This window comes from Rhamphochromis sp. 'chilingali', assembly GCF_963969265.1.
Source record: "Rhamphochromis sp. 'chilingali' genome assembly, chromosome: 2".
NCBI classification, from domain to species: Eukaryota; Metazoa; Chordata; class Actinopteri; order Cichliformes; family Cichlidae; genus Rhamphochromis; species Rhamphochromis sp. 'chilingali'.
The window spans coordinates 4,070,860-4,087,825 of record NC_137930.1 but is presented as its reverse complement, the minus strand read 5'-3'; the positions used below and the strand labels follow the sequence as shown (position 1 = coordinate 4,087,825).

The following is a 16,966-nucleotide window of genomic DNA, read 5'->3' as shown; positions in this document are numbered from 1 at the left end:
AGAAAACCCCAACAATCATATGACCTCCTATGAACAAGCACTGCAACAGTGGGAAGAAAAAAACCCCTTTTAACAGGAAGAAACGTGCAGCAGAACCAGGCTAGGGAGGGGCAGCCATCTGCCACGACCAGTTAGAGGTGAGGGGAGGAAGACAAGACAAAAGACATGCTGTGGAAGAGAGCCAGAGATTAATGATATCCATCCATCCATTCACTTCCGCTTATCCAGAGGACACCCTGGACAGGTCGCCAGTCTGTCGCAGAGCTAACACACAGAGACAGACAACCATTCAACCATTCGCACCATTATGCCAGAGTACACGGGGAGAACATACAAACTCCACACAAAAAGACCCTGGCCTGATGGTGGGATTGAACTCAGGACCTTCTTGCTGTGCAGCAACAGTACTTTCCTTTGGTGTGATACGGTACTATGAGGTCTTTAACCTCCTAGGACCTGATGTCCACATATGCGGACATCCCATTTTGGGTTGTCTAGACCAAAATACTAAATTTTGCTCTACAAGGGCCTGATATCCACTTACGAGGACATTATACTGCCACATGTATGCTATGCCTTCTGAGGTGTATAACATGGGTGGGCAACTCCAGGCCTCGAGGGCCGGTGTCCTGCGAGTTTTAGCTGTGTCCTTGATCCAACACAGCTGATTCAAACAGCTAAATGACATCCTCAACTAGGGATGGGTATCGAAACCCGGTTCTTGTTGAAAACCGGTTCCCACTGTTTCAATTCCTTGGAATCGTTTGCCATTTTTGCAAACGATTCCCTTATCGAGTCCAGTCGCCCCGAATGACGTCACCACGTTGCGGAGCGTCATTTACCTGGCAGGAAACACGGCGCCAGCGGCTCAAATGCTCAAAAGCTTGGTTATACTTTACGAGAACGGATGACAACAGGGCAACTTGCAATACTTGCAAAGTAGATATTTCATTTAAGGGAGGAAACACTACGAATATGCAAAAGCATTTGCTCACAAAACACGCGATGACCTTAAATGAATGTCGTGTTTTTAATTCCGCTCCGGACTCGTGAATCTCAACCCAGCAGCAGCGGTAACGTTTGCACGTCCTCTCCCGTTAATGCGGCAGGTAAATAATCAGCTAACAGTGCATATTATGTTAGCGCGATCTGCCTTATTGCAAAACCTGCCATTACTGTGCATTTAGTGACCATGATGAGAGAGACAGAGTCTGGCTCAGATGCTGGCAGTTCTCACTGCAGTCTACCGGTAGCGTCTCCTTTCAGGCCAGGATAGACGAATGTCACCGAGCAGTGACTGAGTTTGTGGTAAAAGGCTTGAATCCATTTGCCACAGCAGATGTCCCCGATTTCACTTTGGTAAGTGAATGTGTTTAATTGTAGGCAGGGACATTACTGGATATTCTTGTGTAATTGCTACAGAATAATTTATGTTATACTTTGTTATTGCTACAGAAGAATATTTATTTTATTATTTTACATTTACAATTTTTTTCCTGGGGACCCTGTGACACCCCATTGAAGAGCCGTAGGCTGGATCTCTTAAGATCTCACTGTTGGGTTTGTAAGGCCATGTTACTCCTAAATTTCTATCTTGTTCAAAGAGAAGGTAAAAAACAAAGTTCTAAGCTAATCGACCTTAGTGTTCTCCTTTTTTAAAAATAAGAATCGATAAGAGAATCGATAAAGAATCGAATCGTTAAACAGAATCGAAAATGGAATCGGAATCATTAAAATCTTATCAATACCCATCCCTATCCTCAACATGTCTTGAAGTTCTCCAGAGGCCTGGTATTGAATTAATCATTTGATTCAGGTGTGCTGACCCAGGGTGAGATCTAAAACCTGCAGGACACCGGCCCTCGAGGCCTGGAGTTGCCCACCCCTAACGTATACTGTTAACAGAACTGGTCCTAGCACCGAGCTTTACAAAACAGGGATCCAACGCAAGAATTAAAACAATGTTGAAAAGTAGAAGCATTCAGAGAGTGCAAACCAAATGTACTTTAAGAAGTTTGTAGTGCAGTAAAAACAAGTGCAAAGTGCAGGCTTTATTAAAATGTGCCTTCTTAAAAACAAAGTAAATATACTTGACATCATTTTAAGTGCAATTATTTTCTATCATTTATGTGGATTATTACATGTATGACATTTATTGCAGTGTTTCGTAAATTGGTTTTGTTAAATTGTGACCAATAAATCATTAAGTTGACTTCGAAAACCTCGATGGATGTAAGCCAGATTTTAATGGACTGCTAACATGACCCCACTCTACACCCCTACAGTTTTATCACAAGATCATTCAAACCTTTTTAAGCTATGATGTTTACAGAATGATGACACATGGATGCAAACACTACCAAAAACATCCTTGTAAGTACCGTAATTACCCGTAGCATCATTTTTCTCCTAATAAATCTGTGCTAGGGCACTGAGCTGCATGTGCTCTTAGTTTTAAATGCTAGTTTCCAAAACTGGATTTATTTCAGGATATTCTGGCTTCCTGTCTTCCCCCACACTGCTGAAATGCACAGAGTGATGCTGATGATGTAATGTGGGCTTAAACTCCCTGAAAAAAAGGTTTCTTGATCAGCCAGTTGGGGATGTTTCAATCATTTTTTGGTCCCAGTCGTGGCCTGAATCCTTTCAAGTAGCTCTACCCTGCTCGTCTCTGCAAGCGAACCAGACTTTAAGTGTGAACAACACACAAACACAACTCACCATTATTAATGTGCTTAGCACTACTATTGCTGAAATTGGCATTTCATTGTTTTTTTAATTTATGGTGGATAAATGTGGTTTGAATCTTTGTTTAATTATTTTTATTTCTTTGTGTTATCTTCCAGATGTCACTGAGGTGAGAAGGATAAGGAGGCACATAAAGTAATCCCATAGAGTTTATGGGGTGGTTATTATACAAGATGATCTTGAGGGTCAGCCTTTTAACATCATTTAACATTCATTTTAGCACTGATACATTCATAGATTTGCTCATATAGCAATCCTCCAACAATTGCTGTATTTTATCTCTCATTCATGGCCAGAGAAAACGTACATGAAAACAACATGAAACCCGCAAGGCAGAAAACAATGTTATCTGGGGGTTATTTTGGTTCCTATACACGCATGTTGTGTATTCTGCAGGAGGTGGATGTGTGTTTAAAAGCATACAAACTGCTGACTGCCTCTGACGGCTCTAAATCTGACAGATAAATGGATGAATGTCTAAAATCAGAACAGGCCGCAAATCCTGACGCTGGTAAAGAGGGCTCAGTCCTCAATCTGGGCATTATCATGATCCCTGGGTGTGTTTGTCCTGGCAAACAAGCATAAGTGTGCACACAGACTCACACACACACACAATGATAGGCACACTCACCAACATACACGAATGCACATCCGAACTCTTCCAATTGCTCTTTGTTTCCAGTTCAAACAGTCAGAAGCCTCAGGACCAGTTTGAGGGTAAGAAACTCACATCTAAAGTAGACTTTGGCCATGTTTTAATTATTAAAAGAAAATTCAACCCAAATGAATACAACACCAGAAAAGACAAATACAAACCTCAATGGTTTATGAGACTTCTTTGTAGAACCTACAGAGAGTGAACGCTCCAGAAGTATGAAAGGCTGAAATAGAACCTCTCAGTTTTGGACACGTTGGCCAAACCATTGCTCAGTCAGTATTTATGCTTTCTTGCAGCCTTGTGCAAATGTTTGGTAAAAGTCTGAGGCTTGTCGAAATGACAAATCCTAGAACATTTTTTTAGGACGACTTTTGAATTTGAAATTTGCTTTTACCAGTTCTGGCTTCATTTACCTTCTGCAGCAGCAGAGATCCAGAGTATTTGGTTGCACACTCTCGAAGTTCTGCAGAGAATCTCAACGCCCACTGCTGCACCCTGCAAGACAGAAAGACAACTCACATTACAGACTGTTAGAAAACCACAAGAAGAGACGCAAACAAAAGATAAGGAAACAAAACAAAATAAAACAAACAAGCAAAAAGAAAAGAAAAGAAAATCTCACCACTAGATATCAGTAGATTGCAGTTAAATGAACTTCATGTATTATCCTAACTAAGATGGCTGCTGTAAAACAAACAGCTCTGGCTGTAAAGTGAGTGTTGGCTCTTAGGCTGTTGTTTACCTCAGCTGTCAATGTGTCCATGTCTATTTGGACTGTAAAACATTGTGAAACGAGTTTAATACAAGCCAATGACTCCGAGAAGCTCATCAAGTTCTGCTGTTTTTGCTATTAGCCACTGTTACATCCACTTCAAAGAAAGTTTCACCAACGTTGTTGGACTCTGAAACTTTCATACAATGTGAGAATGTAATCAAACTGTTTATCAAGGGAAAGCGTGAATTTTAGAACAATTAAGCCAAGCATTAGCTGAAAACAAGAACACTGCAGGCAACAAGGACACGGACCAGCCGGCTCATTATCGGTATTCAGCTCAGTCCGCCTCTCTGATGGTACGGAGGTGCGTCAGTGTCTGGAACTGGCAGCTCGAAAATCTGGAAAGGTGAAATCAATGCTGACAGAAATATACACTTTTTTACAGATGATGTCTTTGTCAGAGGTGCCTTGTATATTTCAGAAAGATAATCTTATACCGCATACTTCATCTACTCGAACAGCATGGCTTCATAGTAGAAGAGTTTGGTTGCTGAACTTTCCTGCCTGCAGTGTGTGAGAACATTTGGAGCACCAAGAAAGCAAAAATAGAACAAAGACAAGCCAGGGCTGCTGAGAGCTAGGATCCTCTATCAGACAAGAATGGGAAAACTGTCCTCTCCCAGAAGTAGAGTTAAAAGTAGAGTGGATACTACACAGTGGGAAACATGGCCCTATTCCAACTTTTTGAGACGTGTGGCTGCATTAAAATTAGGGAGAAGATCCTCTAGGACACCATCCATCATCTCATTACGAGCACGGCCCGGGTCAGGCATGCATACAAGCATGCAGGCCGTAGAAACTACTGAAACAATGTGACATCCTTTTATTCCCAACACATCATGCAGTCCATATCTGTATCGATATGCAGCATGATTTTTTTTTCCAGTGTTCTCTCAATTTGTCGGAGCAGTGTGTATATAGTGTCATGCCACATATTATTTTGTGTTAAGTTTCACTCTGTGTACTTACCGATTTGAATATATGAGGTTTATCAGTTTTTATTCCTTTATAATATGATTCATCCTGCTTGGTTTCCTGATTCTTGTGGATCGCGTTTGACCACCTGGGTTGGCTGGCCTGATTTGTAGCACCTGTCTGAGCTGCTATCGATGCCAGCTGGGTTTGAATAACGCAGTGTGCTGGACCTTTTGATCTCCATCTGTTACATACACGCTGTCCTCTAACTTCTTTGATTAAACATTAAAATATTAGTTGAGGAAAGCATCGCAGCGAAACGGTCATGAAAGAAGCCCATGTTTAAAATTTGCTGTTAGCCACTGCATGCTAAAAATCATTGGTGCACTCAGACAAACTGGACTCGTACTGAGCTTGGAGCACTTCTCATCAATGGTCTATGTAGCAGAAAGGCAGGGACCCTTTGTTTATGCTATACCACCACTTTACCTCAGGATGAAAAGTTCTGTTGTTACGTTCTTGCGCTGTCAGGTGTTTAGCGTAAGCTTGACCGTGTGTTTCCATGACAACGCTTGGCTCAGCAGCGGTGCATTACAGCAGAAAAAGGCCCTTAAATATGACCGTGATGAAAGAGATTTAGATAATCTGCTCCTCATCTGGGTCACAGCAGAGAGCTGCAGGGGTCCACTCAGCACAGACCCACAGCAATGCAACAAAGCTGCAAGTTAAAGTTTTGGTTTGTGTCGCAACAGCAAAACGGACAATTAACACAACAGACACTATAATGTTTCTATCATATGATATAGAAATATAATATAATAAAATATGTACAGAGGAGGTCAGGAGAGATGTAGAAGAGTGAAGTACTATAACCATCTGTGAAAACCAGTGAAAGCTTTGTCATGGTTTCTGCATTTCAGCCATGTCTCAAAGCTGATGATCACTGATTGTGAACTAAGGCCATGCACACAGGCTGGTTAAAGCTCCATCATGTCATAGATGCACATGATCCAGAAACACTGCCTACACAGTTTGTTTCAGACACAGGATGACCTGAAGGCCCATTTTGAACTATGAATTATTCAAAGTTACCCCTGGAATTGGAAAGCAAAAACATCAATCTGGAGATGAGGAGAACAACGTTCACTTTAACCATTCTGAGGGAAAACATCATCAGAATATTCCAGGTCCAGGTGATGAATAATTACACATAATGAGGACAGTGTGAAGTGCCTCAGTCACAGCACTTCACACAGACAGACAGAGGAGAGAGAGAGTTTACCCAGCATGTGTTGAAAAGGAGGGTAACGCTCCATCTGTTCTGGACATTAATCCTCTAAGTTCAGTGCAGACACACACACACACAGTAAATACACTGTGGGCTTGTAACAGGTTTGACAATAACCCATGTAAGACACACTGCTCTGCTACAGATGTAACTAATTACTGTTCATTTAAATTCTGGGTGCTAGATTCCTTTGATGAATCATTTAAACTATGAAATGCTATGTACCATCATGCACACGTCTTATTACACTGAACAAAAATATAAACGCAACACTTTTGTTACTGCTCCCATTCCCCATGGGATGGACGTAGAGACCTAAAATTCATTCCAGATACACAATATAACCATCCCTCCCAAACAGTGGTCACAAATCAGTCCAAATGTGTGGTAGTGGGCACATCTGCTATATTGAGATAATCCATCCCACCTCACAGGTGTGCCACATCAGGATGCTGATCTGACATCATGAGTAGTGCACAGGTGTACCTCAGACTGCCCACAACAAAAGGCCACCCTGGAATGTGCAGTTTTTTGCGCTATTGGGGGTCTGGGGACCCAGAACCGGTCAGTATCTGGTGTGACCACCATTTGCCTCATGCAGTGCAACACATCGTCGCATGGAGTCTATCAGATTGTCAATTGTGGCCTGTGGAATGTTGGTCCACTCCACTTCAATGGCTGTGCGAGGTTGTTGGATATTCGTGGGAACTGGTACGCGCTGTCGTATACGCCGGTCAAGCACATCCCGAACATGCTCAATGGGTGACATGTCCGGTGAGTATGCTGGCCATGCAAGAACTGGGACATTCTCAGCTGCCATCTGCCCTGAACAATGTGAACCATGATTCATCCGTGAAGCGCACACCTCTCCAACGTGCCAGACGCCATCGAATGTGAGCATTTGCCCACACAAGTCTGTTACGGCGACGAGCTGGAGTCAGGTCAAGACCCCGATGAGGACGACGGGCATGCAGTTGAGCGTCCCTGAGACGGTTTCTGACAGTTTGTGCAGAAATTGTTTGGTTGTGCAAACCAATTGTTCCAGCAGCTGTCTAGGTGGCTGGTCTCAGACGATCTTGGAGGTGAACCTGCTGGATGTGGAGGTTCTGGGCTGGTGTGGTTACACGAGGTCTGCGGTTGTGAGGCCGGTTGGATGTGCTGCCATATTCTCTGAAACGCCTGTGGAGACGGCTTATGGTTGAGAAATGAACATTCAATGCACGGGCGACAGATCTGGTTGACATTCCTGCTGTCAGCATGCCAATTGCACGCTCCCTCATTGCTTGTGGCATCTGTGGCATTTTGCTGTGAGACAAAACTGCACATTCCAGGGTGGCCTTTTGTTGTGGGCAGTCTGAGGTACACCTGTGCACTACTCATGATGTCAGATCAGCATCCTGATGTGGCACACCTGTGAGGTGGGATGGATTATCTCAATATAGCAGATGTGCCCACTACCACACATTTGGACTGATTTGTGACCACTGTTTGGGAGGGATGGTTATATTGTGTATCTGGAATGAATTTTAGGTCTCTACGTCCATCCCATGGGGAATGGGAGCAAAAACAAAAGTGTTGCGTTTATATTTTTGTTCAGTGTATATATGAGCAACTCTCAGCGGCAAAGAGCTGCCAAAACTGTAGTTTGTTAAAACTCCCGATGCCATCAGTGATCATGTGATTTAAGTGCTCGATGCTTTGCCCTTTTTTCTTAGATTTTTATCTGTTTTTTCTTTAATCCCGGAACTCTTGACAGTATAAAATTTTAAAAATAACAATAATTTTGTTTGAATCATGTTTACCCGTGTAAGGAACTCTTCTCTCCATTTTCTCTTTACTCTTTTACACATCAAAAATGGCAGATTTTGACCACCATGAATAGAATAGAAATTTGACCCCGGAACATGTTATCAGTAGGCTGGCTGGATAACATCTTATAGTTACGTATTTTAAAATGTAATAGTCAGCAGAACAACCCAAATAATTCAATCTGAGCTCAGAGAGATGATGAACACTGCTGGAAGACTGAGCTGGAGTCATGGTAGGCACTGGTTTGCTTGTGTTTCTGTCTCGCTCCTGTTTTCTTTCTCAGGCCTTGGCTGGGTTGGGCAGGTGGAGCTCTACCTTTGGGTGGAGTTGCCACCATCTCCTGCACACCAGCAGGAGATGGTGGCACACCTGTTGCTTATTTTCCTGTCTCCAAGTATTTAAGAACCAGCTCACACATCCAGTCTTTGCCCAATTGTCTTTTTTTCAGTGTGGTATTCAAACCCTTCCTTGTGACCTTCCCTGGGTGTTTGGCACCCTCCTGGACCTTACCAACAACCCTCACGTGTAAGCCTGCACCTTCAGTCCTTACTTCTCCCGAACCCAGCCTTCTGGATCTAATACTGCTCTCCTCTCTCCCAGTGAACCTTCGTCTAACTGCATCTCCGGAAACTCAGGAATTCCGCTTTTGCCAGTGTCCTCTATCCTAGAGAAATTCCCCCATGGAAGTTATTCTGTGTTTTAAAATCAGTGCTTCTTGTAAACAATAAAGGTCTTGAGTTTGATCAGTTCAGCCTCTTTCTGGTTGTGCATTAGAGTCCACTATGCCTTTGGTGTTCATGCCTTGATAAGCGTCTGCCTTTAGTTTTCCAAACTGTTTAACTTAAAGCAGCAATCCTTGATGAATCTCTCTGTCCTTCAGCTCTCTGCAGATTTACGTTTTACTTTAGTTGCTGTATTTAATCCTTTATTTGCTGCCTTTGAAACACTTCAGTCGCTCATTCTGTCCTCCTTCAACACATGCTTGAATCTTCTGAGGTCTTTCCCTTTTCCTCCTGCCTGGCAGCTTTATCTACATGATCCTTTTTCCATCGTATCCACTATCCCTCCTCTGCACATATCCAAACCATCTCAGCCCCAACTCTTCAACTTTGTCTCTAACCTGAGCTGTCCCGCAGATATACTCATTTCTAAGCCTGTCCATCCAAGTGACTCCCAAGAAAAATCTTACCATTTCATCTCTGCCCCCTCTATCTCCACCTTCTGTGTTTTTGTCAGCACCCTTGTGTTCCAAATCATTTGACTGATATCATTGATCGAAACTATAAACTTCATTTAAGGCAGCACGGTGGCACGGTGGTTAGCACTGTTGCCGCACAGCAAGAAGGTCCTGAGTTCAATTCCAACATCAGGCCGGGGACTTTCTGTGTGGAGTTTGCATGTTCTCCCCGTGTTTGCGTGGGTTCCCTCCGGGTACTCCGGCTTCCTCCCACCGTCCAAAGACATGCAGCTTGTGGGGATAGGTTAATTGATTAATCCAAATTGTCACTAGGTATGAATGTGAGCGCGAATGGTTGTCTGTCCCTGTGTGTTGGCCCTGCGACGGACTGGCGACCTGTCCAGGGTGTACCCTGCCTCTCGCCCTATGACAGCTGGGATAGGCTCCAGCGCCCCCCGCGACCCTGAAAAGGATAAGCGGAAGCGAATGGATGGATGGATAAACTTCATTTATTCAACACTCCTCCCAGAGCTTCGCACTGAACAGGTAGCAATGATTACTCTGACATTTTTCTACCTGTTATAACATAAAAATGTTTTCATTTTCGATACAAATTGTGCCAGGTCTGAAAAAATAAATAATAAATGAATCACCTACACTGCCTATAAACGTAAAATGTCACATGTCAAACATCTGGGAGATGTCAATAACAAAGAATGGGTAGTGCTCATTACATCCCTGTAAACTCATCTGCCCCGAGTTTCCTTGTTTTTCTGACACATTGTTTAAAACATCATAATTTTACTTACTAGCCTTTTCCAAAAAAATAAATAAATAAAAATGTAAAAATACATTAAAATAAGTACTGCCAGGCATGGGAGCCTTTAAACTCTAAATAAGAATGTTAAAGTGTATTTCATGTGTTCAGAGGTATGAATGGAAGCAACTGAGATACTGGGTTGGTATTCCTGCTACTGAAAGTCTGATTGTATGGGTCATGAACTCCAGGCAATGTTGGCAAAACCAGGTCGGTCCAAAAAAGAACTAGAAGCACGCTCTTCGGTTCAGGTCTGTCCACGCCATACCGCTGTGCAGTTACTGGACAGTTACTTGTTCTCGCCTGCGTCGATGTTGGGTAACGTGTAGAAATGTTCTGGGCTGCAGTCCACCTGTGAAAACAGCTTCCAGTATAAGTCTGAGGGGGCAGAGCCCTATAGAGCAATTTATTTTCTCACATTTAGAGTTCTAACAGTACCAGCTGATCACTTTATATTCACTGTTAGGTTTAACAGTCCTAAAATGCTGCAGCATATATGAAAGCAACGGTCTCCCATCCGTCTCCAATTCAATCTAAAAATGCTCCCAAAATAAATCCTCCATCAAGATCACCTCTGAAGTCTATTCAGCTAATCCCCTGTGCCGAGGGTGATCTGCCCAGCAGACTGACTGACAGAAAATACACAGCCATCATTTCATTTCACAACCAGGTCAAAGGTCAGCAGTCCAGACAGCGACCTGGAGCGATGTCAAAGTTTTTTTTTAACTGCTTATCTAACTCATCGTGGTGATGTATGGCAAAAAAATCGGGTTAATGTACTGTCTAATACAGCCGATAAGACAGCTTTATGATTAAGCCTGGAGACAAGCTACAGTTAACTGTACACTATGCAGCACTTGCATTAAATACTTGTTTTATTGCTTTATATTAAGGGTTTATAACACAACCAAAAGAATAAGACTTTCCTCTAGTTTCTTGGCTGCTTCTAACAGCCTGTAGACTGTGTGCAGGTTGGGTTCAAGGCACAAGACTTTTATACTCGCTCCTGCCTCTGTGAACCTCATCTGCCATCTTATAGAATCACAGTTAGCAATACTAGCTCATATCAGCCAACAGACACCATTAATCACCAACATCAACAAACGAGCCGCTCCCACATATGAAACACAAACTTTACAAAAGGGGCAAAAAAACAATCAGTTTAATCTAGTGAAGCACTTTTGGTCAAGTGGTAATGTGACCAGTAATGAGGCAGAACTGGTCACTACATCAGCACAGCATCTTCCTACTTTGATCCATGCATGGGTGTATGAGCAAGCAACCAAGCAGCAGCAGGCTGGTAAAAGGTGACAACTACAACTATCTGGATGAAAAACAAAACATTCAATAGATCGATACTTTACATGCAAAATAAAATAAAATATTATTATTGTGTGTGAAATACATGCCTGATCTTCTACATCAGAACTGCCAGTGAAAGTGAACTCTGCAGCTTCTTATTTCATTTTGTTGATGCTGCCATCTGTGACGGCCTGCTTGAAAGTCTGACAGTATCGCGTTACCTCAGTTACTGCTCACTGAGTGTCACTGGTACAAAGTCCTGCCTCTTTAGCTCTGCATGTCACAGCGGCTGAGGTGGATTTGCATGGGTTTAGGTGCATTTGTAGCCAGGTGACGTGGCCCTGTTTGTCCAGGCCTATGGCGGTTTGGTGGAGAATGTGGGTCAGGCTTGGAAAGGTGACCGTGGCCAGCGAGCCATGCTGGCCCACAGATGGTGATGCGGAGGGAGCGTGTGAGGAAGCTGTAGCCGTGCAGGACTGCAGCTGCAGGGAGCTGCTGCTCTCTAACTGCCTCACAGATTCATGATAATGAGCTTCAACGGCAGCAAAACAGACAACACAAAACCACAAACATGTTGGGTAGATAAACACACTGCAAGAGCTTTGCATGTCACAAACAGTACATAAGAGACAAGCAAAGTTGCTACAATTTTAATGAGCTTGAAAATCAATATTTGGTATGACCAGCTTTATTCTTCAACAGCCTGAACTCTCTTAGGCAGCTTTCTTATATATTTCCTTAAGTAGTCTTCAGGAATTGTTCTCTGAAGGGTGTTCAAAGCTCTTTGGATGTTGGCTGCCTATTTTCAGGCTCTCTTGAGGTCCAGACCCTGCGGAGGCCAATCCATGGCTTAAAGTGTGTTTTTCTATCCAGGTGTTTTTATTGCGCTGGCAGTGTTTGGAATAATTGTCATAATAAAAAAATGAAGCCACTGTCAATCAGACACTTTCCAGATTGTGTTGGTCGATCAAAATCTGTGTTCTCCATAAATTCTGGAAAGATCTCAGACACCACTGACTGAAACGCGGCCCCAAACCAAACAAAGCCTCCAGCATGTTTTACAGATGTAGACAATCAGTCTTGCAGTTCTCTCCTGACCTCCTCTGCACATATTAACAATAATTTAAACCAGAAAGTCAAAATCAGAAAAAAAATCAGGGGATAGAAGTCTACCATAGTGGAGATTATTCGTATGATGAAAAATGTACTGGAAACCCTCGATTCATCCATATTGTCCTGCTCACCTGGGTTGCAGGATCAACAATCAATGCAGAAATTCCCAAACCTTTTCAAGCTGCTGAAAAGTCAGTTGAAAGGCAGAGTCCTGGTTCTGCCCTGGATATGTCTGAAACTTCTCACCTAGGACCCACCCAATTAGCATCCTAGTCAGATGTCTGAACCTTCTCCAATCACTTCTTCCAAAGTAGTTCTATTATGAGCTCCTCAACCTCTCTCCAAGAGTGAGACCAGGCATTTTCCAAAGAAGGTTATTTCCGCTCCTTGCTCATTTTTCCAGTTGCCTCCCACAGGTCCCACACACAGAGGAGAGCAGGGACATGTAGTCAAAAATGTGCAATGCAATGTATTTCTTATTTCAACAAAAGAAAAACTTTATAAACCACACAAAAAACCTAAACAGCTTAGAACCTAATAGCAAAGTAACTGTTTTTTTGGCCAAACTGGATGCTGTACTCCAGTTCGTGTGACCCATGTTGAACAGCTGAGTTAAAATAAGCTTTTGGGTTTCCTAAATCTGAGTTTTTAGAAGTGTTACATCACTTTTAACTGTCACACCTGCAAAAATCAAAGACAGTGGAGAGCAAATTTCAGGGAGTCCTGAGGGAAAACAGCCTGCTGAAACACAGTTATTCTCTCGGGACTTCCATAAAAGCGCAGTGCACTCTGGGAGTTGACTATCAGAAGCTGGAATAAGCCCATTCAGGACTATTTTCTACAAGCTACACGCTTACTATATTCTATATGCGTTCATATTAACATGTCAGTCATGTTACCATAACTGCGAATGACATTCAACTTTCCCATCCATAGGTTTCTAACGATATCTACAGTCTTACAATAATGCAGGCCTTTAAAAAAACATTTTTAACCCTCTGCAGAGGTTATGAGACGTAAACATTGTGCACTTACGTCTCAGGTGGGATCTTCATCTGAGCCTCAGCTGTGATCAAAAGGCAAAAAATTCCCATTAGCCTCAAGAGGGTCCTCATTCCCAAAACATTAATGCTGTCCATCCTATATCCCTGAAGTCCGGACATGGAGCTCCTTTAAAGAGACTTTAAAGGAAGATTCTCAAACTGGGAGAAGCTCTGAATGTTCAAGAAGATGATAAAGAGTTTGTAGGAAACGGTTTCCTCATGTTGGCTAAAGACAGGAAACGGTGACATTTATAGTTACAGACTTTTGACCCTGAACTCTTTCCATCACGTCTGAATAAACTGGTCCTGCTGCCAGCATCTTCTCTGTTTGCTTCAGCCTCTCATCTTCATCAGAGCAACTTCTAAAAGATCCAGAGAAACTCAAAGTCATTGCACACCCAGACAAAGAGTTAAAAATCCATCCTACTGTCCACAGGAAAGACTACTGTAGCAAGTTCCTCCAGGTTACTCCTTATGGAACCAGGAACAGTGAGTGGGTTCATTTCACCACCTTGCAGATATTAAAGAAAACATAAAGCTGGTTGTCTGCAGTAGACACTGCAGCCACTTGCCTTCCCTGTCGCCCAATTTGTGGTGTAATCCACTTGGATTAAAAACTCCTCTTCCTCGTGGAAGAGAGCGTCACAGAGAGAGAGAGAGAGAGAGAGAGAGAGAGAGAGAGAGAGAGAGAGAGAGAGAGAGAGAGAGAGAGAGAGAGAGAGAGAGAGAGAGAGAGAGAGAGAGAGAGAGAGAGAGAGAGAGATGAGTGGGGAGGGATTGGAGCAGGGGATTGGATGCAGACTCTGTTTTATCAGAGAGGATTAGAGCAATTTCTGGAGACAGACTCCCCAGCAACCAATCGCAGCTGCTGTAGAGAGAGAAAAAGAAGAAAAAAAAAGCACAGGCTCAGTTTGGCTGCTCAAAGAGAGAAAGGGAGAGAGAGAGCAGCTAACAAGACATAATGCCCCAACACACACACACTCAGATAATCAGCTGACTGACAAAAAACCCCACACTCAAGCATTCACATAAATTACATTTTATTGACACTCTTTAAAGTCATGAAGCTAAACCAGACACACACAAAGAGACACACAGTCCAAGGTTTCACTCTACTATCTGATCCAGATCCACCAAGACTTTAAACCTTCAGTAAGCTGATAAAAACCCACTTAGAGGTAAAGCTGCTGACCAATTACGGCTCACCATTATCTCACCATCGTCATCCCAACCCATCAACAACATTATCTCCACAACTGGAAAAGACAAAAAGAGGTGCAAATGTTACACTGAAAACAGGGGGGAAAGAATCACGAGAGTGATTATGACTTGCGTCTCTCATGCAGTCGTTTATTGCACTGAGGAGAACTCGCAAAAGCTCCCTAGTAGGGATGGGTATCGAAAACCGGTTCTTGTTGAGAACCGGTTCCCACTGTTTCAGTTCCTTGGAATTGTTTGCCATTTTTGCAAACGATTCCCTTATCGATTCCAGTCGCCCCGAATGACGTCACCACGTTGCGGAGCGTCATTTACCTGGCAGGAAACACGGCGCCTAAGCGGCTCAAACGCTCAAAAGTTTGATTATACTTTATGAGAACGGATGACAACAGGGCAACTTGCAAAGTAGATATTTCATTTAAGGGAGGAAACACTACGAATATGCAAAAGCATTTGCTCACAAAACACGCGATGACCTTAAATGAATGTCGTGTTTTTAATTCCGCTCCGGACTCGTGAATCTCAGCCCAGCAGCAGCGGTAACGTTTGCACGTCCTCTCCCGTTAATGCGGCAGGTAAATAATCAACAACAGTGCATATTATGTTAGCGCGATCTGCCTTATTGCAAAACCTGCCATTACTGTGCATTTAGTGACCATGATGAGAGAGACAGAGTCTGGCTCAGATGCTGGCAGTTCTCACTGCAGTCTACCGGTAGCGTCTCCTTTCAGGCCAGGATAGACGAATGTCACCGAGCAGTGACTGAGTTTGTGGTAAAAGGCTTGAATCCATTTGCCACAGCAGATGCCCCCGATTTTCGCTAAGTGAATGTGTTTAATTGTAGGCAGGGACATTACTGGATATTCTTGTGTAATTGCCACAGAACAATTTATGTTATACTTTGTTATTGCTACAGAAGAATATTTATTTTATTATTTTACATTTACAATTTTTTTTCCTGGGGCCCCTGTGACACCCCATTGAAGAGCCATAGGTTGGATCTCTTAAGATCTCACTGTTGGGTTTGTAAGGCCATGTTACTCCTAAATTTCTATCTTGTTCAAAGAGAAGATATAAAACAAAGTTCTAAGCTAATCGACCTTAGTGTTCTCCTTCTTAAAAAAAAAAAGAATCGATAAAGAATCGAATCATTAAAAAGAATCGAAAATGGAATCATTAAAATCTTATCAATACCCATCCCTACTCCCTAGTGGAGAATAGAGACGCTACTAATCGATCCCAGAAAAGGCTTACTAGCCGACCAGTGATGTATAGATTGCAGTTCTCTTAAATAACATGAAATCCATTAATATAACATGAAAAATAATAACCTCTTAACCATTTTCTTACCATATTTACATTATTTTTGTCCTTATATCAACTGATATAAATTAGTATTAACTGAACCCTTTTATATTCAGTAATCCTTCAACCTGTCACACTCTCCCCCACTCAAAAAATGTGGTGTGGTGACGCTGAGCTGAGTCGTTTTTGCAGCCCCTGATGATCTCTGGCTGGCCTCAGGAAACATGCGCTAAAACACAGCTACCAGTTCGCCTCAATAGCAACACCTTCCTCACTGCAGTTTGCCTGGGTTGTATGGGGGGATTTGGCTGGCTTGGACTACGATGTGCAGATTGTGGACACCAGACATCTAAGCAGCTATCCCAGTGGTGCCTCCAAATGTTACACCCCTGAAAACAGGGGGAAAAGAATCATGAGAGTGATTATGACTGCGTCTCTCATGCAGTCGTTTATTGCAGTGAAAATGAACAGAAATGTTTCACATTTTGTACTGCTTAATGTCACATGGTGGAAGGAAAAGCTAAATAATAAACCAAAATAATAAAGTGCTTACTATACATATACCTGAACAGGTTTTCCAACAAAATGGCTGACAGTAGTGGTGTTTTTAGCTCCTGACGTTAACCAGGCGAGAAATTTGGGTGTAGTGATGGATGCAGACCTAAACCAAAAACACATTAGGACAATAACAAAATCAGCTTACTATCACCTCAAGAATATTTCAAGGATCTGATGTCTCAACGGGACCTGGAAAAACTAGTCCATGCATTCATCTTTAGCAGGCTTGATTACTGTAAC

General features: G+C 42.7%; 1 protein-coding gene across 1 annotated transcript in view; it reads right to left on the bottom strand.

Moving 5' to 3' along the window:
- LOC308387181 (voltage-dependent calcium channel subunit alpha-2/delta-4-like) overlaps positions 1–14,191 on the bottom strand; it is an 83,919-nt gene extending 69,728 nt beyond the window's left edge. Inside the window, exons 1-2 of the mRNA XM_080867081.1 lie at positions 13,638–14,191; positions 3,820–3,901 (exon numbers count right to left, since the gene is read on the bottom strand). Of these exons, the coding sequence (XP_080723207.1) occupies positions 3,820–3,901; positions 13,638–13,765 (210 nt within the window). The 5' untranslated portion in view covers positions 13,766–14,191. The remainder of the gene's footprint in view (positions 1–3,819; positions 3,902–13,637) is intronic.
- Between the last annotated feature and the right edge of the window lie 2,775 nt (positions 14,192–16,966).